A 24,951-nucleotide genomic window follows, 5' to 3' on the forward strand; every position below is an offset into this window, starting at 1 on the left:
ATGGATATAGTCAACTTCTTAAACATACAAATTACATAGCTGCCATTTGTGTACATTTTGATAGTGTTATTACTGTCAGTATTTTCTTAAAGTGTTAATTCTGCAATAAAGAAAAGGCTTTTTTCAAGAATTTAAATACTAAAAAAGCAAATAAATTTAGTTTCTTTCCTATTTAGATTCAAACTCACTTTAATGAGACATTTTACTTACTATAAGTGGTAAATGTTTTTTTTATTAGTTTAAAATCTTTTTCTTTTGTGATAAAAAAGGTAAAATGTATAGTGCTAAAATCTAAGAAATGAAAGTATCTTCTTTTAAAATTATATTATTTTAACTGTCTCCCTATCTTTTGAAATCATATGATATGACAAATATTTCTTAAAAGCTTATCAGGAGATGTCATCATGATATCTATGGGCATAAGTAAGCTTTCTTCTACAACATCTCTACTAAAGAAGCTCAGCTTATTACTATGTATAGTGTTTATGGTATCATATAGCTTTTAATAAGCACAGATTCTATATCTGATTATAAAAAAATGATAATGACTTTAATGACACTGTAAACCTGTAGTTGGAAAGTAAAAGATAAAGATGGCATATCTGCTAGCTTTTATCTTTAAGACAAATAAAATCTTGCTAAATGTGAATGTATCTTAGAAGAAAAATTAACCCCTTGAAAATTAGTTTGTGTACTTTGTATTGATGAAAATAAAAAAGTTTAAATTTGGCTATGCCTGAGCCTTATTTTCCTTGATGCTAACATTATTAATAAGCATAGAGTAACCCTAAGAAAGGCAACCCCAAAGAATGCTCAAACTACCGCACAATTGCACTCATCGCACACACTAGTAAAGTAATGCTCAAAATTCTCCAAGCCAGACTTTAGCAATACATGAACCGAGAACTTCCAGATGTTCAGGCTGGTTTTAGAAAAGGCAGAGGAACCAGAGATCAAATTGCCAATATCCGCTGGATCATCGAAAAAGCAAGAGAGTTCCAGAAAAACATCTATTTCTGCTTTATTGGCTACGCCAAAGCCTTCAACTGTGTGAATCACAATAAACTGTGGAAAATTCTGAAAGAGATGGGAATACCAGACCACCTGATCTACCTCTTGAGAAACCTGTATGCAGGTCAGGAAGCAACAGTTAGAACTGGACCTGGACCAACAGACTGGTTCCAAATAGGAAAAGGAGTATGTTAAGGCTGTATATTGTCACTCTGCTTATTTAACCTAGATGCAGAGTACATCATGAGAAACGCTGGGCTGGAAGAAACACAAGCTGGAATCAAGATTGCCGGGAGAAATATCAAAAACCTCAGATAGGCAGATGACACCACCCTTATGGCAGAAAGTGAAGAGGAACTAAAAAGCCTCTTGATGAAAGTGAAAGAGGAGAGTGAAAAAGTTGGTTTAAAGCTTAACGTTCAGAAAACTAAGATCATGGCATCTGGTCCTATCACCTCATGGGAAATAGATGGGGAGACAGTGGAAACAGTGTCAGACTTTATTTTTTTGGGCTCCAAAATCACTGTGGATGGTGACTGCAGCCATGAAATTAAAAGACGCTTACTCCTTGGAAGGAAAATTATGACCAACCTAGATAGCATATTAAAAATCAGAGACATTACTTTGCCAACAAAGGTCCGTCTAGTCAAGGCTATGGTTTTTCCTGTGGTCATGTATGGATGTGAGAGTTGGACTGTGAAGAAAGCTGAGCACCGAAGAATTGATGCTTTTGAACTGTGGTGTTGGAGAAGACTCTTGAGAGTCCTTTGAACTGCAAGGAGATCCAACCAGTCCGTCCTGAAGATCAGTCCTGGGTGTTCATTGGAAGGACTGATGCTGAAGCTGAAACTCCAGTACTTTGGCCACCTCATGTGAAGAGTTGACTCGTTGGAAAAGACCCTGATGCTGGGAGAGATTGGGGGCAGGAGGAGAATGGGGCGACAGAGGATGAGATGGCTGGATGGCACCACCGACTTGATGGACATGAGTTTGAGTAAACTCCGGGAGTTTGTGATGGACAGGGAGGCCTGGCGTGCTGCGATTCATGGGGTTGCAAAGAGTCGAACACGACTGAGTGACTGAACTGAACGGAACCAAATTTTTATCAGAATTGGGAACTGGCTTAAAGACAGAAAGCAGGGTTTTCAGGGTTTTGTACAGGAGTCTGTTTGGTTTTTCAGAAATGTTGTAGAAGATAGTACATTTGAAATCCCCAAGATTTTAAAGTTTTAGTGGGTAAAGGAATGTTAAGCTAGTGAGGATAAACTTTAGAAAGATTTTATGCGGCAATGAGTGGGTAAAACCAAAACAGGGTGAATGTCCCTGCTGGTGCACAGGGCAAAGTATATTTCAAGGAAAATAATCCAAAGTATACTTTGTAGTATATTGGGTGCTATCACTTGAGAAAAAAAGTTAACTCTTGAAAAGTCTTAACATGATTTCTTGTAGAGGTCAACATATCACAAAAAGTTAAATAACAAGATAGATGTTTTTCTTTCCTTCTATACTATCAGTAATTTTGTTACTACAAAAAAAGGAAGATTTAAGATGGACCAAAGCAGTTAAAATAATAAAATATTAGTAACTGTGTCCCATACAAACATAAACTAAGAAAAGAAAAGTTTTCAGCTTATTCAGGGACATGCTTAGAAGCAAAAAGTCTTTAAAATCCTGAATGGCATCCATAGAGAGCAAACAGGATTTTAATTACTAAATCACCAGACCAAAAGTGTATTCTTTGAAGACTGGAACATGTATATAGTTAGGACAAAAGAAAATGAAATGTTACCTAGGGGACTGAAACAACATGCTGTGCCTACCAGCCACATGACTCTACAATAAAGCTGAAAGGTTGGAAGGAGTTTTATTTAAAAGGAGAAACTAAGATAGGCACCAGACCATAGTATATAATGAGGATTGCCAACTACCTCAAAGCAATAAGTTGGAAAAAGGAAAGTCATCTGTGAGAAATTAAAACGCCGAGGCTTGAGCCACAACAAAAAGTTCAGAATATATACATAAACACTATCTGTGATACAGGAACTCCAACCTGAATAATTAAAACTGTTCTAGAGCCAGTGAGACTTCCTCAGGGCTCTGACAGAAACAAATAACAAAACCTCTCTGGGACACCTCTGTGACCCAGGGCACACAAAATATCCCACAGAAAAAACCACCTTACTGAAGGTGAATTTATAGTGAAAACATGAATCATATGTGGAAACAAGCACTGTGTGGAAGAGCTGGCAGGTATTATACAGTCAGAATTAGCACCCCAAGAACTAAAAATGTGATAAAATACTCTCAAAGGCTCTAGAGTTAGAATGTTTAAAATGACTAATAAATTTTTTAAAGGAGGCAATACAAATACTGCAGTTAAAAAAAGAATAGGCAAGTCTGAAAGAACATCTAGAAATGGTAGAGTGAAATGAAAAACATGACAAAAAGCTAAGAGTCATGTTTGAAAGAACATCTAGAAATGGTAGAGTGTTTGAAATTAAAAACATGATGAAAAGAGCTAAGAGTCATAGAAGTTAGAGTCCCTACACATTCTAATAGGAAATCCAAAAGACACTGCAAAGGGGTGAGAGGCAGTAATCAAAGGACAATGACTGAGACTTCTCCAGAACCTAAAAAGTTCATCCATCCTCAGGTTAATAAAAAAATTCTGAGTAGACTTCATCTAATAAAATCCATATTAGATGCATCCTATTGAAGCTACAAAATGAAATAATGAGATAAAACTCATATCTTGGAAAGGAACAATATTTAGACTCATCAATAATAATGGATGCCAAAAGATAAGGGACTTACTGTCAATCAAAAATTCTATTGACAACCAAGTTATTCAAAAGGTAAATCAGAGATACCACAACATTGTAAAGCAATTATCCTCCAATAAAAGAATTTTTTTTTACATTAAAAGATTTTTAGACAAAAATGTTCACCATTCAGAGACCTTTACTGAAACAATTACTGAAAGAAAACTGAACCCAGATGGAAAGAGGGATGCCAAAGCAGTCAAGTAAACAAATTGGTAAACATATTGGTAAACTTAGACAAACCCTGGCTGTAAAAGACTTTTTGGTGGGAGAGGTAACATAATTTGGTAAATTTGGGGATAATCAGTTTTCTTGGGAGCCCACACACATTTTGGTCTCTCCCTCCTTAAAATGTTTCAGGGGCAGACCCCAATGTATATAAAACTAGGTGTATTATTATAACTAGGTAGGTACATCTGCTTAATTCTGGAGTGCAGTAATTACAAACCCACAGACACATTTCTCTAGTATCAGTATTATCAGTAAAGCTGATAAGGAACCAAGAAAAGGGATTCAAATAAACAATATTGAGAAAGTTGGACATATAGCTGTGGAAGCTGTGATTATTCATTTAAATTTATGCCAACAAACATGAAAACCTAGATGAAATGGTCACTTTTCAGTAAAAATATAAATATTGATACAAGAAATAGAAGACATAGACTATATACCCTAAAGAAACTTAACCCATGGTCATAAACCTGCTTGTAAACTCCAGGTCAAAATGGTTTTCAGGCTTGTCTTTGCAAAACTTTACCAGAGAAAAGAAAAAGAGGAAACATTCTCAACTTCTCTAATTAAGCTAGTATAATCTTAATATTAGCAAGAAGAATAAAGGAAAATTAAACCTCTCAGATACAAACATTCTAAATAAAATAATCACAAGCTAAATCAAATGTATCTAAAACAGAACCATCATGGATGGTCCAACAGGTTTATCCTAGGAGTGCAGCAATTAGAAATCTATTTGGAAATATGAATTAGAAAATCTGTTCATATTATTTGTCACATTAACTGATGAGAAAAATCATTTCAAAATATAGATGATGCATGGCATTTGTTAAATTTTAGTATCCACTTAGGAGAAACCTCTTAGCAAGGAAAAGAGGAAAAATTCAGGTTCTCTAATGTCAGCGTGAATGTATTTAATGTTAAGCACAAAACAAGGATGCTCACCATTACAGCTTGTATTCTTCATTGTACTACTGATGACCATAGGCAACATAAGAGAGAACAAGAAGATTAAAAATGAAAAAACAGTTATTTTCCAGGCCATATGTTTCTATATACAGAAAACCCAGGAATCTCTAGGAATATTAGAATTTATAAGAATACAGAAGGATTGCTGGATACACTGATCAATATACATAACCACAAAATTCCTACATTGCAGCACCAGCTGGGCATATCTACCATATATTGGCCTTTTTGATGCCAGACACTGTGCCTATACTCACATTATACAATAATAACAACAGTCTCATAGTTACATGTATCTTCTTCATTTTAACAGGTTTTAAACCTAGGGCTTGGTAGTTAAGTAACCTGTCAGAGGTCCTACCACTAGTAAGTTAGACCAAGCTGGGACCACAACCCAATCCTGTGACCCACCAAACCTGTCAAGCTTTCAGACAGGAGGTGCTCTCATTTCCTCCCAGAAACTGTAAAGAATGTAATAATAATAATCTCTTGCTCCTGACCCCAGTTGTTTCTTTTTTTACTCTGATCTTTTAAGTGTTTTTTAATAGGAAAATTATTCTCAAACTCTCAAGTTGTCCAGAGAGCAATGGGGAACTAAATGGTCCTAGGAGAATTTCAGGCTATTCTAGAATAAATAGATGGTGGCAGGCCTAACGGAACGGTGGCTCCAAGGGGAACTGAGAATGGCTACAAGCCGGGGGCCGCCCCGCAGCCCCGGGGCCCGGGTTCTGTTGCGAGCAGCGGCACCCACCCCCTGCCCTGCTCACGCACTGCCTGCCGGGAGACGCGGCCGCGACACCTGCCGCGGAGAGGCCAGAGGATGGCGGCGGCGTCGGGAGTTACCATGTTTCCTGTGTGCTTGTGAGATGGAAGAGGGATGTAATTCTTTAATGAAGACAGACCGGAGCCGAAACATTACTGAACACTCCAGTACATCACAGTTTCCTCAGTACCGCCCTTGAAAATGGATTTCATGTTCCTCATAGCAACCGCAGCAGGAGCGATAGCCACCCTTGCTGCCGCTGCTATTGCAGCACTGATTGTGGTAAAAAGTCTCAGTTCTTTTAAGAAGTGGACAAATAAGGACAGTGAGCCTATGAAAAAACCTCGTAAAAAAGTCTTTCTCATGACACCAACAAACGGGAAACGGGAAACACATGAAGAATCAAGGAAGAAGCAACAGGAATCACACAAGGAATTGGGCAAGAAAGAAAAGGAAATCCCGGAAGAACTGAATGACAGGGAACTGAACTACGAAGAACCGAATGACGAGGAAGGGGAAACCGATGAAGAACTGAACGACGACCAACAGGACCACAAGGAACCAAATGACAAGGAACAGGAGACCCACAAAGAACTGAACAAGAAGGAAGAAGAAACTCAGGAAGGATTGAATGAAAAGGAACAGGGCAGCCAAACTTTGTAAGTGTAACTATAACTTGGTTAAATGTCAGACACCACCACTTATCCTGATCAAAGGAAGAAAGCCAGTTGAACCACTGGAGGCTTCTCTGGGGACCAAAGGGTGGCGGCTATGCACAAGCTTGCCTGGTGTCACAGGACACACAGACTTAATGTTACTGTCCTGTAAAACTGGTTTTCAGAGGTAAGTAAGGGTTAGTGGAGGAGGCTGCTCCCTTTAGGATAAAGTGAGGGAAGTTATACCAAGAGAGTTGCATGTGTGTTGTTTCTTGACATGTTTGTCTTTTGGTATTTCAAGCCCTTGTTAGGCTAGGGGAAATTGTTCAGTCGGCTTTCACACAAGATACTGTTGTTCGTGGGGAGAAAAGGACCCCTTTCCCTCGAGATCCGCGCGCCCCCGGGGAAGAGGCGAGGCGAGGCCACCGGCGGCCGCACAATGGGCGCCACCTCACAGAGCTGGGCGCGGCGGGCGGGCTGCGGGGCCGCGCGGCGGGACTGCAAGCGGGCTGGCAGCACATGGGCCCCTCGGGGCGGCGAGGCCGTCGGGTGGGTGCTGGGGTTGCGGGCGGGCCCCTCGGAGGGAAAGACCGAGGCGGCGGCGCCGGGCCAGCAACCGCCAGGCTGCGCGCCCGACGCCGGGCAGGCCCGGGCAGTGCCGTGCCGCTGCAGCAGGCCGGTCCCCAGTTGCCAAAACAACCCAAAGGGGTTCTTCCAAACCCGTGGGCAAACGGCCGGCCGGGCCGGGGCTCGCACCTCGTCCAACCGCAGTGCGCCCCGCAGCCGCGCGGTGGCGAGCCAACCGGCTCTGCTTCCCCTCCTCCTCTCCTGCCTGATCCTCCCTGCTCCCCCCTTTCCTCCCTCCCACTCCTGCTGGCTCAGCCGCCTCCATTTTCCAGATCTTTCTCGAACCCGCAGCTCCTCGGGCAGCCGTTGCCCGAGCGCTGACGGAAGCGGCCGAAGTCGGGGCCAGGAGCAGCCTCGGGCACGAAGGGGCAGCTCGCGCGCCCCCCCAGCGGCGGAGCACGCAGGCGCAGACCCCAGTAACTGCCGGTTGGAGGCTGCTGAACCGCAGTGGAGAGAGACCTGGGCGGCGGAGGCTGCGGCGCGGGCGGCTTCCCCCTCCTCCAAGGTTCCCCGACGCGCTGCCCTAGATTTAATGCGCAGCGACTTGGGGTCATCTCTCCTTTGCTTCTCGTAGGAGTCGTAGTTCCAGGAGCAACATCCCAGAAGAGGACGCGGTCCCCGCACCGAGGGCTTCTACACCATCACCCCTACCATTAGGCGTCGGGATGTCTGTGGTCGGCATTGACCTCGGCTTTCTCAACTGCTACGTCGCAGTAGCGAGGAGCGGCGGCATCGAAACCATCGCCAATGAGTACAGCGACAGGTGTACGCCGTAAGTGTCCGGTCTGGTGGTAATCCTGGGAAACGTTTCCTCCCGACCCTCACGTTTGTCCCGCCTGCTGGTTTCTTCTGATGCGCCGAACTCTGAGATGACAGGTGCAGCCCATCAGTTGCAGTCCGCGGGGTGGCGGGCCCAGGTGGGAGTCGGACTTCCTCGCTCCACAAAGCTGCTTTTCCTTCAAGGACAAGGGACTTATCTCGGATAGTTGGCGCATCTGTGTACCCACGCACACCCTCCCCCCGCCGCCCCCTCACCATCCCCCGCGCGCGCCCACCACCACGCCTCGGTCCCCTGGCGGCCCTGGTTTAGTTTTTAGGAAAAGGGTTGTTGCGGGACCACCACGACGTCCCGAACATTAGAGAAAGATCTTTAGTTCCCCCCTCGCCTGGCTTGTTTGGGGTTATTGGCCGAGGGCGGGCATCCGTGCTCGCTCAGTAAAAAAATTCTTTATTGTCTCTCCCCTTCCTCCTTTGCCCATCTGTCAACGCGACAGCTTTCTCTCAGAAAAGTAAGAAATGAAAGCTTAGAATGCAAATGTCAGAATATGAGTTGCAAGTTCATCTGGCCTAGAAGGCCTTCTTTTGTTTTTTAAAAGAAGGGAATTTACCTCAGTGTCCTTGAGAATTGGGGGTAATCAGACGGGTTTCCTGGGGCTTAGGTTAGTGGTTCATTAATAGGGAGAGAATCAGGGATGGGAGTCGTTGGCCACGTGTCGGTAACGTTCATCCATTAAAGGAAAGTAGTGGAGTTAGAACCTATCGAAAGCGTATTTCTACAGAATGAATTGTTCGAGAGTCAGAGGCATCTGTCCTGTATAAACATGATTGTGAAGTGATTCTATTATGAACACTTGATGAAAGAATTAGGAGTGGCATTATGTCATGGAAACATGTATCCACATGTTTCATTGTTTCTGTGGTCTGGGAAGTTAGCAAATAATATAATTAAGTAAGACAGGGATGTGAAAAACTAGCTTCTCATTGTAGATTCCTGTTACCGGTAATTTTATGAGGTAACTAACTGCCGATGTCTTATTTTCTAAGGTTAAGCAACCAAACATGTTGATTTGACCCTTCTGAATGGTCCAAAATATAATATTTTAAACATAAGACTAATCTTGTCCAAGATCAGTGTTAAGCTAAGCCTTTAATTATATTGTTAATCTTTTATGAATAAATTATATCAAGGAGGTTTTGACGATAGTTTACTTGGAGCAGTTTGTGCTTTGGTTTCTTTTAAAGAATATTCTAGAAGGTTTATACCACCTTTTTCTAGATATATGCATCATATTTCTTTTGCTGAAATTCCTGTATACTTACAGTTTCAAATGTGAGTATAGGTCAGTTAATGTTCATTAGTACTGTTAGAACTCTTGCTTCTTTTTACATCTTTCTCTGGCTTTATGCACAATGAGACAGTGAAGCGTAAATTGTGAACTATTGATGACTTCATCTCTACAGCGTTTTAAGTCACAGCAGATATGGGCTTCTGCCAGAAAAGGACTAGGAAATTCCACTCTCCTCTTTCATCAGAGTAAAGGTTAATGGGGGCAGTCTTTGGCTTCAGGAACTTAGCCTATAGAGAAAAAATGAGAGGTCGGATGGATGTTCCCCTTACCTTTAAAGCCTTATCCTAAAAGATCAGAAACCAGAATTGTAAAACAGATACTGCATTTCCAGGCTCAAAAATCTTATTAGTGGTTCCATGACTCTTTAAAGATCTTGGCTACACTTTCAAAGAGAGTTCTTTAGAAATTAGGCTGCTCATTTAAGTCTTCTAAAAGTCTCTGTTAATATTCTTAAGCACATTGGCAAATTCTGTGTGGCTGAGGTTATCTTTCTGATTTCTATGTAAGAAAGTCACTTCTAACATCTAGACTTAATGAGGCTAAACCAAAGTAGAACGTTCTAAAAGTGGAAGGACTGTATTCCTAGCTTGTGTCAGCAACTCTGCCCTTCTTTCTGGAGTTGTATACTGTCATGTATTTCAGTTTATTGTTACTTAACTAGTGCTTCATTGTGGTCTGGTGCCCTTACAGTGTGTATTTACTTTGTGGGGCTTACATTATTGAGTGAAAACATAGCCCTTCCTGATTCCTAGATGTTTATTCATTAAATGCCTATCTTGCAAAAAGCGTAACTATTGGAGGACCTGAAACTTTCTAATACAACACAGTATTGAATAATACACATAAACTAGCTTTTCAAAAACAAATTCTAAATCATAAAACTGGAAACTTTTTTGAATGGATGGGAAATTAAAACATAATAAATTTTTTAAAAATTCTTTGTATGTCGCATTTGCTAACATCAATGTAATATGACAAAGGCATTGCTAAGATGCAAATACATTTTAAAAAGATCGTGTGGGGAAAAAAGTAGAAAATGTTTGATTTAGTTGGTTTCAGCATCCATACTTTTTCACATTTCATTCTTTAATATACATAATTATGTATGCATGGGAGAATCCTATGTATAAACCAGGGACAATTTAATGAAAAAGATAATTGCTTAAGTTTTGGCCTATAGTGGGCTACAGTTCATGGGGTTGCAAAGAGTCAGACATGGCTGAAGTGGCTTAGCACATAGCACCCAATTAATTTCAGTGTTTGTATAATGAAACACTGAATATCCTTGAATCATCCCTTATTGGTATTCAGGTTGTTTATATTTTCTTTTTATAAGCAGTGCTACAATAACTATCTTTGTAACTAAATTTTTGACCCTTAATTCCTTCAAGTAAGTTTCTAGAATTAGAATTACTAAGTGTGCACATTTTTAAGGCCTTGTATATGTTTATATTGTTCAGTTAAGTATAGATGTAGTGATTGGAGTTTCCGTCTCAGACTCAATTATATCAAAGTGGTTAGTTTCACACATGGGGAAAGAAAACTGGAGCCAGAAATCCTCATTCAATATCAGATTAAAGCATGTGGTCAGATAAAACATCAGTTTAGTCACTCAGTCGTGTCTTGACTCTTTGCGATGCCATGGAATGCAGCACACCAGGCTTCCCTGTCCATCACCAACTCTTGGAGCTTGCCTCAAACTCATGTCCAGTGAGTTGGTGATGACATCCAACCATCTCATCCTCTGTCGTCCCCTTCTCCTCCTGCCTTCAATCTTTCCCAGCCTCAGGTGGCCAAAGAGCTTCAGCTTCAGTCCTTCCAGTGAATATTCAGGACTGATTTATTTTAGGATGGACTGGTTGGATCTCCTTGCTGTCTAAAGGACTCTCAACAGTCTTCTCCCAACACCAAAGTTCAAAAGCATCAATTCTTCAGTGCTCAGCTTTCTTTATGGTCCAACTCTCACAGCTAAAACATGCTTCCTGCATTTTAAATTGATATTTAGTGATGATTTCTATGGGCTTGGCATTGTTTGCACTGGCATATGTATCACAGCAATTCTATGAGTTTGATAATACTGCCTATCTGTTTTCATAAGAAGCCTTAAGCAAAGTTAAATATCCTGGCCAAGAAATAGCGGTGAAATGGATTTAGTTTCAGGCTTCTTTGACCCCAGAACCCCAGTGTCCTTACATTATCCGTTGGCATATGGATGGTATCTACATATTGGGTAATGGGCGTATTGGGACAAATTATCTGTCTGGGCAGTTACTGTATAAAGAGGCATCTTTTAATCAGTAAAGTCATCTGTTACTGGCTAGTTTCTAAGAAATATTATCTTGTTTTAAAATGTTATATTAGTACGCTTTTAAGTTATTTTGAGAACATGTAAAAATCTTGTTTCAATTTAGCAATTGATAAAAAAGTAGATATACAAAATATGTTAGTGCAAACCTATGGAGAAAGGCAGTGTAGAAAGACATTAAACTATTAATAGTGGATATTTCTTGGAAGTAGATTATGGAAGTGTGCTCTTAATACATATAGTCTGTAATATTTTGAATTTTTATGAACTTACTTTACAATAAAGAAAATGGATCTTTTAATTGAACTTATTTCAAGACATTTTTGTTAGATGTATATATTTGTTTTACTATTAAAATTCTGCAGGATTCAACTTAGCAGACTAACCAGTTCTCTGGTTTTCTGTCCTTATCAATGTATGTATAATCTGAAAATATGGGGAAATATTATTTATATACCACATCTCAGATATGTGAGATGTCCTGTTTTTGTATTTCTACAAAAGTAGAAATCACTTACCTTGAGATACTGAAAACGAAAAATTTTTCTACACGGAAAATGAGAAACTCCAGACATTAACAGTAACTTGCTGGGGAGGAGGATTTTTTAAATGGTAATAGCAGTTCAGGTTAGGAGAAAAATTTTAGATTTTTAAAATTATTTATTCTTTGTATCATATGAAATGGTTTTGTTTGTATGTTTTACTATGAGACTACATTAATTTTAATTTAAAGTATTTTAAATACTGAAGAATTACATAAAGTATATCTCCTCTGTCTCTTCCCAACTACCTCCTAAACTTTAATGTGTGTGTTTCTATACATAGTGAGTATATGTATAAAACTGGGATTATTTTAGCAAAAGTAGAATTACATTTATGTACATTCTGCAGTTGGCTTTTTCAAAATATAATGTGAACATCTCAAATTTGCTCATATCACTACCTCATTCTTCTTAATGTATGTACAGTATTCCATTTATCTGTACATGTCTATTAGTGTATGTTGCAAAGTATTTTGCTGTTGACAAACAAAAATTCAGTGAATTTTTTTTTAATGAAATTGTGCCTAGATGAGTGGATGGGCGGACATCCCACACTTTAGCATGGCCAAAGCTAGTACTATAAAATCTTTTCATATGAATATTATCCACAAAACAAAATGAATCTCTAGTCATTGCCTTGAATTTGTAGCTGCAAAATTCTGAAAAAATTCTAGAAGGCAGGAATGATAGGTACAAATTACATAATATACATTATGAGTTTAAGATGTTTAACATGCCTTTTAGTATGTGGTTAGTATGTGGTTGGGTTTCCCTGATAGCTCAGTTGGTAAAGAATCTGCCTGCAGTGCAAAAGACCCCGGTTTGATTCCTGGGCTGGGAAGATCTGCTGGAGAAAGGGATAGGCTACCCATTCCAGTATTCTTGGCTTCCCTTGTGGCTCAGCTGGTAAAGAATATGTTTGCAATGTGGGAGACCTGGGTTCAGTCCCTGGGTTGGGAGGATCCCCTGGAGAAGGGAAAGAATACCCACTCCGGTATCCTGGCCTGGAGAATTCCATGGACTCTGTAGTCCATGAGTCACAAAGAGTCAGACACAACTGAGCGACTTTCACTTCACTTAGTGTATGGTCATTATAGTACAAATTACTGAGCATAGCTATGTTCTAATTAAATTTTATTTACAAAAATAGGTGGCAAGTGGTAATTTGCAGATCTTTGTTCTAGGCAGTCATAATAAAAATGACAAAATTATTGTGCATTGTTATTTGTCTTTCATGAATTTTGAGTAAGATAATCAGTTTTCAAAATACTGTATCTAATTTAATAATTAAACAGTATGTCATTTAAAGTACCTAATCAGCTTTTTAAATAAAAATTAAATCAGCTGTGCAAATGTGTGTGTGATTTCTGTAGGGGCTTTCCAGATGGGACAGTGGTAAAGAATCTGCCTGCCAATGCAGGAAACATGGGTTCAATCCCTGGGCTGAGACCGTCCCCTGGAGTAGGAAATAGCAACCCATTCCAGTATTCTTGCCTGGGATGGACAGAGATGTCCAGAAGGCTACAATCAGTGGGGTCACAGAGTCGGACATAACTGAGCACACACACACGCAGCGTATTTCTGTTAATGGTTTTAAGTTATGAACAAATTTAATTTGTTATGCTTATTAGAAGTTACGCTTACTTATTAGAGTTATGCTTATTAGAAGCATTTGGAGACTACTAAAGGAATTTTTGTTTTTATACGTTAAAATATTTTATTCATTGTCCATATTGAAAGATTGGAAAATTTACTAAATCATACGTGCCTAAACATTTTATATTCCTAAGCATTAGTCACTCAGTCGTGTCAGACTCTTTGAGACCCCAGGGACTGTAGACCACCAGGCTGCTCTCTCCATGGGATTCTGCAGGCAAGAATATTGGAGTGGGTTGCTATTTCCTACTCTACTATTTCTAAGTAGCAAACTAAAAAAGAAATGGTAACAATCATTCCTTTACTTTTTTTCCAGATAATTAAGTTTGAGAAATAATAATCACATGTTTTCTCTACTGTCAAAGTCTCAAATCCTTAACTTGTTTAGAGGCATTGAAATAGAAAAGAATGTTCTCCTCAGCTTTTTTGAACCACTAATGGATTACTTTGTACAGGACACTATTTGAGAAGTGATGCAGTGGTTTTCAGCTAAAGGAGATTTTGTACCCTAGGGTGTATCTGACAATGTCTGAAGATACTTTTAAGTTGTCATACGGGGAGAGGGAAGGGAAGAGAGCTAATGATATCTAGCAGGTAGAGGCCAGAGATGCTCCTAAAATCCCACAGTGCACAAAATTGCCCTGGTCTCTCAACAAGAAATTAGCCCCAAATGTCAGTAGTACCAAGATTGAGAAATCCTGCTGTATAGACATATTGGCAACTATAGTTGAAAGGAGTTCCTTAGCGGTTGACAATTTGATTCAGAGCCAAATTGGCCATGTAAGGAACAAACCCCTTATTTAAACCAATCAACTGTCCTCTTATATCATTAATTCAGCTATTGTATTTCTTTGCATCTACTCAGTGATAGCAGAAGAGACTATAAATAGTAATTGTGATCTTATGGAACTGGCAAGGGAAAGTGGAAATTTCTAAAAAATAAGACTGTTTTTAAAGTGTCAATGATAAGATCAAGAGGTTGTGATTCCTTAGTGGAGATTTACAAAGAAGCAAACAAATCTAGAGTGTTGACCTCTTAGGTGAGAAGTTTCATAGTCTGTTGGCAGTGTGTGTTTTCGCCAACCTAACCATGCTTGGCTTTATAACAGAGTTAATTTTAGATTTTACGGGAAAATACAAATACAACTTTCTTAAAGTAACATCCTGTCTTTTGATTTTTATGCCCCTCCTCTACTAAAATTTATACAGAACATTTAGAAGTTTTGCTTATTTGTTTAATTTTGTGGCATTCTTTGAGAGTCTAGGACTACCGTTAACGGTGGCAACATCAGCCTAAATATAATGGGTTTAAGCTGCATTGTAAACTCTTTTTTTTTTCTTTTAGGTATAAAATGGATTTTCTAAATAGTAGTTGAAATAATCTATAAAAAGTGTAATTGGATGTTGTGATATATAGTTGGATAAATTGTTGAATATCCTTTTCTAGAAAAACTTTTCTGTCAACCTAATATATAGTATAATGTGTCTGCTTTCCTTGCTATTACTGAAAATTAGGTAAAAGTTTTGAAAGAGAATAAGTATTTAAATTACTTTTATTTTTCTGAAAATCCTTGACAGATATTTATTTAATGGCTGTGTTCTAGAATCTTTTGGTGGGAAAAAATTGGAGGGAATGTGAAGACCTTTAGTATGTGAGAAGGACCTTTAGCTGGAGAAGGAAATGGCAATCCACTTTAGTATTCTTGCTTAGAGAATGCCATGGACAGAGGAGTCTTGAGGGCTACAGTTCGTGGGGTCGCAGAGTCAGATAAGACTGAAGCAACTTAGCATGTGTGCAGTATGTGAGGAGAATTTTCTCTGTATTGAAACTGGATATTTCCAAGTTATAACATTAAATTTTTGAACTTTACAAGTTGTCTGCTTTTAACCTAAAGAGAATGTCTGATGATGATAACTGTAGCTTTCTTTATGAAAAGATAAAGGAATAAAACATATTTCAGTGAATACAGCACTGAATACAGCACATACAGTGAATACAGCAGTAAATGATTATAGTTTGATCAGTCTTACTTGGATCTAAGTGTTTTAACAAGTCAAACTCTTGAGAATCAACCTAAGATTTTCTGTGCATTAAAGTAACAATAGCCTTGTATTGAAAAATTAAAAGTGTATCCAGATAATGGAGTTGAAAGCAAAATGGGTTATAAAGCTGGCCAAGAGATGGCAAGTCCATATTTTCTCTGATGAGTTTAGAATGGAATACCAACCATCTACGTGGATTTCTGTATCAGGCATGCAAAGTCTACTCTGGCAGAGACTATGTTGAATCACGGAGTTATTTCCAAGAAAAATGAAGGTGTCACCTGAACCACTGGTTCTTAATATATCCTATTTACCTGTTTTTACCAGATCACAATTAAAGAAAAATAACTTGGATTTCATCGTATATCAGTTCATCACATTTAACATTTAGTTCTAAATAAATATCTCCTTGGATGTATCAAAGGCACTTCAATCTCAACATATCCAAAGTAGAACTTGTGATGGCCCATCCCCAAACAGGTCCCTCTTACGGCATTTTCGGTCTTATTGCATGACACAACTATCTACCCTTCAATGCAAACTGGAAACCTGAACATTATTCTTGTTACTTACCTCTTCCTATTACCTATTCCAGCACTGTTCAGTAAAAATAAATACAATGTATGTGAGCCACGTACATAATTTAAAATATTCTAATAGTTTCATTAAAAATACAGACAAAATTAATCTTAATATACTTGATTTAACTCAGTATATTTGAAACCTTATTTCAGCATGTAATCAGTGTTTTTAAATTAATAAGGGTGTTTCATACTTAAAGTAAGTACATCTCAATTCAGACCAGCCGCACTGGGGCCCCAGTGGTGTAGTCAGTTAGCATGCATTATTTATACAGACTAGCTGCATTTCATGTGCGTAATAGCCATGTGTGTCTGGTGGCCGCCTCTTGCTCTCTGAAGATCTAGTTCATCACCAAGTTCTTTGAGTTTTAGCTCCTAAAATCTCGTAATTCCTTTTCCTTCTATCTCACTTGCCACTCTCCTGATATGAGATTTTTGATGACTTCTAGCCCTACTCCCATTACTGTAGTCTAAATGACCTCTGCCAAACACTCCCCTAGTTGAATCTATCATTTACTTAGTAATGATAAATTTCTTAAATGATAAATTATAAATTTCTTAGTAAATGATAAATTTCTTAGTGAAAGAAATTTACTTTTCTTTCAAATCTCATCATTTTCTCAGGTAGGCCTTTTCTGATCCTCCTCTTTTAGGTCAATTCCTGTTATTATCGACTTTTCATTGCCGTGTGTTCTCATTTGTGTACCATCTAGTTTACTTTGTACATTTGGGTGAGTATATAGCAGTTAAGTTCCAAGGGAGCCAATATGATGTCTGACTTTTTCCCCCTCATTATTATAGCTCTACTACCCAACAGAGTGCCAGACATGTAGTAGTTATTCAGCATTCATCTGTTAAATTGACGAACTTAACTGCTTGCCTTTACTGAGAATCCAATGTCTGCAATGTAATAGTATCTTGTTCAGCCCTTGGAAAGCACTGTTCTGAGATCTTTCCTTTTCAGTTTATATATATATAATACATATACATATATGTATATACACACACACACATATATATATAAAAGCATGGAATGTTCTTTCTGCTATTCAAAAGCTTTTAATGAGCTCTTAAAACCTAATGAAATATATTTCACATTTATAATATATCATTTAATACACTATATAATCTGGTCCCGATAGAGCTACCAAAATGTCCTATGAAACTAGTGAAGTTGCATTCTTCCTAGTCTCCAAATGAGCATTACCCTTAGGAGCCGTTTTTCCATTCGTTCAGTAAGTACCTTGGTTATGTACCAGACACCTAAAGCAGTGCTGTCCAGTAGAACTTCCTCTTCTACAGTATATGTTCTATGTACTTTCTGTTCTTTGCAAATACAGTAGCCACATGTAGCTGAAACACTCAAAAATTGGCTGTTGAGCTCTTGAAATGTGACTGAATTTTTAATTTTAGTCAATTTAAATTTTACTAGCTAGTGGCTACCATACTGGATACTGAACATCAAGGCAATGAGACAACATTATCTACCCACACGGAGTTCACAGCCTAATGTGGAGATATAGTCAGTTAAAAAAAGAGATTGTATCAGATGGTGATATATTTATGGAAAAAAAATAAAATTGAGGAAACAGAAGATGTGTGCATTGAGGAGGAGCAAGAATGTCGTTTATGTAAGATAGAAAAGGTATTTCTAATAAGCTGATATTTGAGCCAGAGACATGAAGTGAGAGCTCAAGGTCTGTGTCCCAGAGAGAATAGCATGTACAAAGGCCCTGAGGCAGAAATGTGCTTGCCCTACTGTAGAAATAGCAAGGAGACTTCTGTGCCTAGATTGAAGTTACAGGGTAGAGCAGCTACAACACAAACCATGGGCTTTATTGGCTGTTGGGGAAAGAGGACACCATTCCAGGGTTTTTAGCAGAGGACTTCCTGTCTTTAAGAGGATCACTCAGGCTGTTATATTGAGAACAGACGGCATACCTATATTCTGGTAATGTCCTTTTCCATAAAACCAGATACATATTAAAATGCTTTCTTTTCTTTTAAGTCTTAAGAAATCTAAACCTTTTTATCTACAAGTGATTATTCTCTTTTTTTGCTGGTATCATTCATAATTTTATATGTTGATTTTTTTGATAGACTAAATTCTCCAAACACATTGGATTGTAGCTAGTATAAACACAATGCCTGTAAGTATTTGTTGATTGAATGAATTACAACTGAATTATAACCTGTAATTAACACTGAAACCATGGAAACATTTGTTTGAATCACAGCATGAAATGGTTTTTTGATAAAAATGGTACTCTACACTTTTATAAGCAGAATTATTAATACATTTAAATGCAGTAATAAAAACAACATTGTTCATGTACTTATCAGTTCAGTTCAGTTGCTTAGTCATGTCCGACTCTTTGCGACCCCATGCACTGCAGCATTCCAGGCCTTTCTGTCCATCACCAACTCCCAGAGTTTTCTCAAACTCATGTCCATTGAGTCGGTGATGCCATCCAACCATCTCATCCTCTGTCGTCCCCTTCTGCTGCTGCCCTCAATCTTTCCCAGCATCAGGGTCTTTTCAAATGAGTCAGTTTTTCACATCAGGTGGCCAAAGTATTGGAGTTTCAGCTTCAACATCAGTCCTTCCAATGAATATTCAGGATTGATTTACTTTAGGATGGACTGATTGGATCTCCTTGCAGTCCAAGGGGCTCTCAAAAGTCTTCTCCAACACTACAATTCAGAAGCATCAATTAATTCTTCAGTGCTCAGCTTTCTATATAGTGCAACTCTCACATCCATACATGACTACTGGAAAAACCATAGCTTTGACTAGATGGACCTTCTTTGGCAAAGTAATGTCTCTGCTTTTTAATATGCTGTCTGAGTTGGTCATAACTTTCTTCCAAAGAGTAAGTGTCTTTTAATTCATGGCTGCAGTCACCATCTGCAGTGATTTTGGAGCCCAAGAAATAGTCTCTCACTGTTTCTCCATCTATTCGCCATGAAGTGATGGGACCAGATGCCATGATCTTAGTTTTCTGAATGTTGAGCTTTAAGTCAACTTTTTCACTCTCCTCTTTCACTTTCATCAAGAGGTCTTTAGTTCTTCTTTGCTTTCTGCCATAAGGGTGGTGTCATCTGCATATCTGAGGTTATTGATATTTCTCCCAGCAGTCTTGATTCCAGCTTGTGCTTCATCCAGTCCAGCGTTTCTCATGATGTACTCTGCATAGAAGTTAAATAAGCAGGGTGACAATATACAGCTTTGACATACTCCTTTCCCTATTTGGAACCAGTCTGTTGTTCCAGCAGTTCTAACTGTTGCTTCCTGACCTGCATACAGATTTCTTAAGATAAGATGCAGGTCAGGTGATCTGGTATTACCATCTCTTTAAGAATTTTCCACAAAGTCAAAGGCTTTGGCATAGTCATTAAAGCAGAAGTAGATGTTTTTCTGGAACTCTCTTGCTTTTTCAATGATCCAACAGATGTTGGCAATTTGATCTCTGATTCCAGAGATCATTTACCTATAGTCACTCACTAAATCCTCACACACGTCTCTGAGTAGGTATTATTATCAACACTGTCTTCCAGATGGGAAGCTGAGGCAAATAATGGTTATACTACAAGGTTACTCAGCTGTTAAGTGGCAGAGCCAGGATTTAGATCCAAGTCATAGACTTACTGAAAATTTTGAAAAATAATTTGGGGACCAATAAAATAATTTTGGGACCCATATAGTGTTGCCAACCATTAGCACATTTTAAAAAATTTTAACCTTTATTCTGACAACTAATCTATTACTTAGGAAAGTTTAAAAATACTTAAAATTCTGATTTCAATAACCTGTTTTTTGAATACTACATGATTATATTCATCCTTAAATTCATTTTTGTATAAAGAGAAGCAGAGTAGTAGTACATTAATATAAAAATACCTTGGGAACACTTTTTCTTTTTTCCCTGTTCAGAGCATGTATATCTTTGGGATCAAGAACACGAGCCATTGGAAATGCAGCTAAGAGCCAGGTGAGTTGTTAATGTAGATGTTTTTACTTACAGGAAGAATTAACTTCATAATGGCAGCTAAGCTCCCAGTTTATATAATTAAAAGTGAAAAAAGAGTAAAGAAGTTGGCAGATCCTAATATCTTTGTATCTTACTAAATATATTTTGCTTTGGATTGTAAAATATTTCTTGAATTTTATTTTTTTAAAAATATTAGTTGTGAGGTTATGTTATGCCATCAGATGGCATCAGGTTTTCCTTGTATGGTCACTTTTAATGAGAGATATGCTATCTAGAATACATACTTCTACAACAAGTGAATGATGTCTTTGTTAAAGAAGGTGGAAAAAATTGGAGAAACTAGTTTCCAGAGTTAATTCTCTGTGGCTGCCACTTTACATGGAATCTGTTGTAAGTATTCATATTTCTAGGCTTCTGAAATCCTTTTGCATAAAACATACACTTTAACATCCCATGCTACACGTTCATTTTTCTTAGACTTTGTTTATTGCCATGAACCAAATGCCCTTAACAATTATTTTTTACATTTTAATATATATCTGGGTCTTTTCTTTATTACAAAATAACTGTTTAGTTGAGCTATTTTTTTTTCATGACTTTGTAGAAATAATTGACTCATTTATCCAGGAATAAATGAGTGTGAATATGTTTTTTTCCTCCTTTTCCATTTTCATACTGCACATAACCAAATGTTTGTGCCAAAATGACCCCTTCACTAAAGGTTACTTCTCATATTCCGGCTGATCTCCTAAGGTATTGTATGGCTTAGAGTCCTGAAGGAAGCAAACTAGAAGTTATTTTTCCTAAAAAGCTAAAGAGATCAACATAGTAATTCAGCATCCCTGCAGTTCTCATCTTATAATTTAAGGTCACTAAGAGGGCAACAACTACATGTTCTAGTTAAAGAAAAAACTACTTTGCCAAAATACATGCTATTTACAAATGAAGACACATTAACTTAGCACCATGCTATATGGAAGGATTTTTAATTTACTAGCCTAGGACACAGAAGATATTTAGTGTAAAAGAAAAACAGGGTGATAAAAGACATAGTTTAAATATTAATAAAAACACAAATGAAAGTGGAAAGAAATCAAAGATACTAATTCATTAGCCTAAAAGTCTTGAAGAAAACCAAATAATTGAGTTGTTGATAGATTTTCATTGTATTTGAGAAGTTTTGAAGTTTTGTTCTTTTTAAAAGACAATTAATTTTGATTTTAACATTCCAGGGGTAGGAGATAGTGGTTTCTATCAGTTTGTTCAGTTGCTTGTTGTGTCTCACTCTTTGTGACCCCATGGACTGCAGCACGCCAGGCTTCCCTGTCCTTATTTGTCTCCTGGAGTTTGCTCAAGCACATATCCATTGAGTAGATGCCATCCAACCATCTCATCCTCTGTCGCCCCCTTCTCCTCCTGCCCTCAGTCTTTCCCAGCATCAGCATCTTTTCCAATAAGTTGGCTCTTCATATCAGGTGGCTAAAGTATTGGAGCTTCAGCTTTAGCATCAGTCCTTCCGATAAATATTCACGGTTGATTTCCTTTCGGATGACTGGTTTGATATCCTTGCTGTCCAAGGGACTCCTGTCAATTAGAAATCAGATAATTAAATGATAGTGTGTAATTCTTAACTTTTACAGATGTATAGGATAAGGAGACTTGGTGATTCTCAAATACTAGGGTAGTTTACTTTGCATTAATTCAGTAATTGATAAAAGTGTTTACTGCCAACAGATAGTCACGAATGTAAGAAATACAATTCATGGTTTCAAAAAACTTCATGGGCGATCTTTTGACGATCCTATTGTGCAAACTGAAAGGATCAGGCTTCCCTATGAGCTGCAGAAGATGCCAAATGGAAGTGCAGGTGTTAAGGTAAGTGTATATTCCCAGAATGCAAGCATTTGTTCAAATTAAAAAACCAAAAGCAGTAATATTGCCTATTTTTAAATACTTTAAAAATATTTTAACTTTTTTCCTTTAGGTGAAATACATACATGCCAAGAAACAGGCAGTTTTTGTAGTGTGCTTTAGTGTATGCAAAAAAAAAAAATCTGACTTAAAATAGTGATCTTTTTCATCCAAATACTTTTATTGTAAAGAAAAAGGTATTATTGTTGGAGAACTTTTCGAGGTGAACCATTTTTAAGGGACAAAGGCAGAGGCGTATGTGATTTAGAAAAATAGACCCCAAAGTATGTTAACTGCTATAATGAGTTTGCTCTAATTTAGAAGAATCTTGTATTAGGAGTATTAAAGCAAACTCTTCTTCCAAGTAACAGATAGATTCTAGGTTTTTACTTCTACATCCTGAGACAGAAAATTTTAGATTGGTTAACAAAAACTAACAGAATACCCCAAAATAGATAGATTATATGACTTAGCAGTTCTACCTAGGAGGTATATATACATAAGAGAATTGAACTACTTGTGCACACAAAAATTTGTACACTAATGTTCATAATAATATTATAATAGCCAAGAAGTGGGAACAACCCAAGTGTCTACCAGCTGATGAGCATATGAACAAAATGTGGTATAGTTATCCAGTGGCATGTATTATTTGACCATAAAAAGAAAGTACCTAGAAAACATGCTAACTGGGGGAAAAAACATATAAAAGGTCACATATTTTGTGATTTCTTTTGTGTGGCTCTCCAGAATCAGTGCAAATCAGTAGACACAGAAAATAGACATATGGTTGTTAGGAATTAAGGGTATCTTAATTGTTAGGAATGGGTATCTCTACTGCTGCTGCTACTAATGGGACACTGTTTTTAAGGTGATGAAAATGTACTACAATGAGTGGTAATCAGTATACAACTTTGAACATAGTAAAACCACTTAATTGTATAATTCAGAAGGGTAAACTTTATGCAATAAGATTTATAATCTCACAGCTAAAAATTTTAGTAGCTGATTTTCAAATTGATATATATGTTTTAAGGTGCACATATTTCCATGTTTAGAAGAGGGTTCTGACTACAGGATGGATGATGAATTGTAATGAGACATGAGACTTAACAGTAGTTCAAAGAAGACATGATAAGAGATTAAGGACAAATTGAAAATTGGGAAGTCATATTTTAGGTGAAATTTGTGGATCAAGAGGTACTGACTAGAAAGCTAATGGGTTATGATAGCAATAAATGTGATAAAGAGTAATGTTTACATGACCTTTAGATATGATAACTTCCAGTTAATGACTGTGTGGAACAGTTTTATTCTAAACTAAAGTGTTTTATTCTCAAAAAAATTATTGTTGTGCCTCCTATAATCAAACTAAGACACATGGTACTTGATTCATTTTCCCTTATTTTGGTGTGCTTGATTTCTTCTTGTGTTTAAACTTCATGTAATTTCATGTAATACTTGGTTTTGAACTTACCTGTAAATTGATTTGGGAACAAATGGATATCAAATTTAAGTCTGTTTCATAGTAAATTTTATATCATTATTCATATTTACACAGTTAAATAAATACATACATTGTACTGCCTGAGAAGTTGTTTAAAGCTCTTCCAAAGTTCAGTGTTTTAGTATAAAATTATTTGCTCTTGGGGATACAAAGATGAAAGACATAGCCTTTTCTTCTGTAAATTAGTTGTAGTTACTGTATGGGTTCTAAGTTAACTTTGTATTGCTTATAAATATTGTGATTGTCATTATGAAAGAGTTTGCTTATTTGAATAAAGCATAGTATTCCTTAGTCAAGAAGCACTGTAAAGTTTCATTTTATGTGCTTAAATTCAAGCTAGTCAAACCTGTGTATGAAATTGTAATTTTTTAAGTTTTAAAAATTCTGTGTATGCATCTCTAATGTTTAATTATCCCCTGAAGCCTTGGAGTAATGTATATAAAATTTCTTTTTTTAAATAATAATTTTTTCCTGTGTTCTCATTTTCTTTTCACAAAACTGTATTACTAAAGCTTTCATTTTAAGCCCAAGGAGAGTTCTAACTTCCAAAAGAAAGATAATTTGCTCTTTCCCGTTATTTGCTTACAAGAAGAATAGTAAATGATAAAACTTGCTTTTGTGGGAGATGGGGATCTGGAGCAGGTAAAGACACTCTTGAGGATTTTTTGGTTGTAATACTATGGGTAAGGCACTGGAACTTCAGAGATGATATATGATGATACTAGAGCCATCTTTTTGCTATATAAGTTCATTGTGTAAGGACTCTGCCTTTTTCGTTAAATACTAGATGAATAAATGACTCTTATTAAATATCTCCACTTGGGCTTCAGGTGCGATACCTAGAAGAAGAAAGACCTTTTGCAATTGAGCAGGTTACTGGGATGCTGTTGGCTAAGCTTAAAGAGACTTCAGAAAATGCTTTGAAGAAACCAGTGGCTGACTGTGTGATTTCAGTAAGTTTTACCTCAGTCCTGAACACTCTTGAATCATATTTTCCAGTGTATTAATGTGAAATATTTTTCTCCCATTATCTAGTAAATAACTTCCAATTTTTACTTTTATGTTAAAAAATTTCATTTGGTGAAGTTCAGGATTGAGTTTCCCATAAGTTAATTGTGATAATTAGCTAATCTTTAAAAAAAAATTAATGTATGTGATTAATTGGTGATTGCTGTACCTGCCATTACCCTTAAGAATCTTTCTAGG

General features: G+C 37.5%; 1 protein-coding gene across 1 annotated transcript in view; it reads left to right on the forward strand.

Moving 5' to 3' along the window:
• The first annotated feature begins 7,439 nt into the window (after positions 1-7,439).
• HSPA4L (heat shock protein family A (Hsp70) member 4 like) overlaps positions 7,440-24,951 on the forward strand; it is a 52,559-nt gene continuing 35,047 nt past the window's right edge. Inside the window, exons 1-4 of the mRNA XM_065904869.1 lie at positions 7,440-7,851; positions 20,270-20,327; positions 22,062-22,202; positions 24,576-24,698. Coding sequence (XP_065760941.1) covers positions 7,745-7,851; positions 20,270-20,327; positions 22,062-22,202; positions 24,576-24,698 — 429 coding nt within the window. The 5' untranslated portion in view covers positions 7,440-7,744. The remainder of the gene's footprint in view (positions 7,852-20,269; positions 20,328-22,061; positions 22,203-24,575; positions 24,699-24,951) is intronic.

Source organism: Muntiacus reevesi, chromosome 13, assembly GCF_963930625.1.
Source record: "Muntiacus reevesi chromosome 13, mMunRee1.1, whole genome shotgun sequence".
Taxonomy (NCBI): domain Eukaryota; kingdom Metazoa; phylum Chordata; class Mammalia; order Artiodactyla; family Cervidae; genus Muntiacus; species Muntiacus reevesi.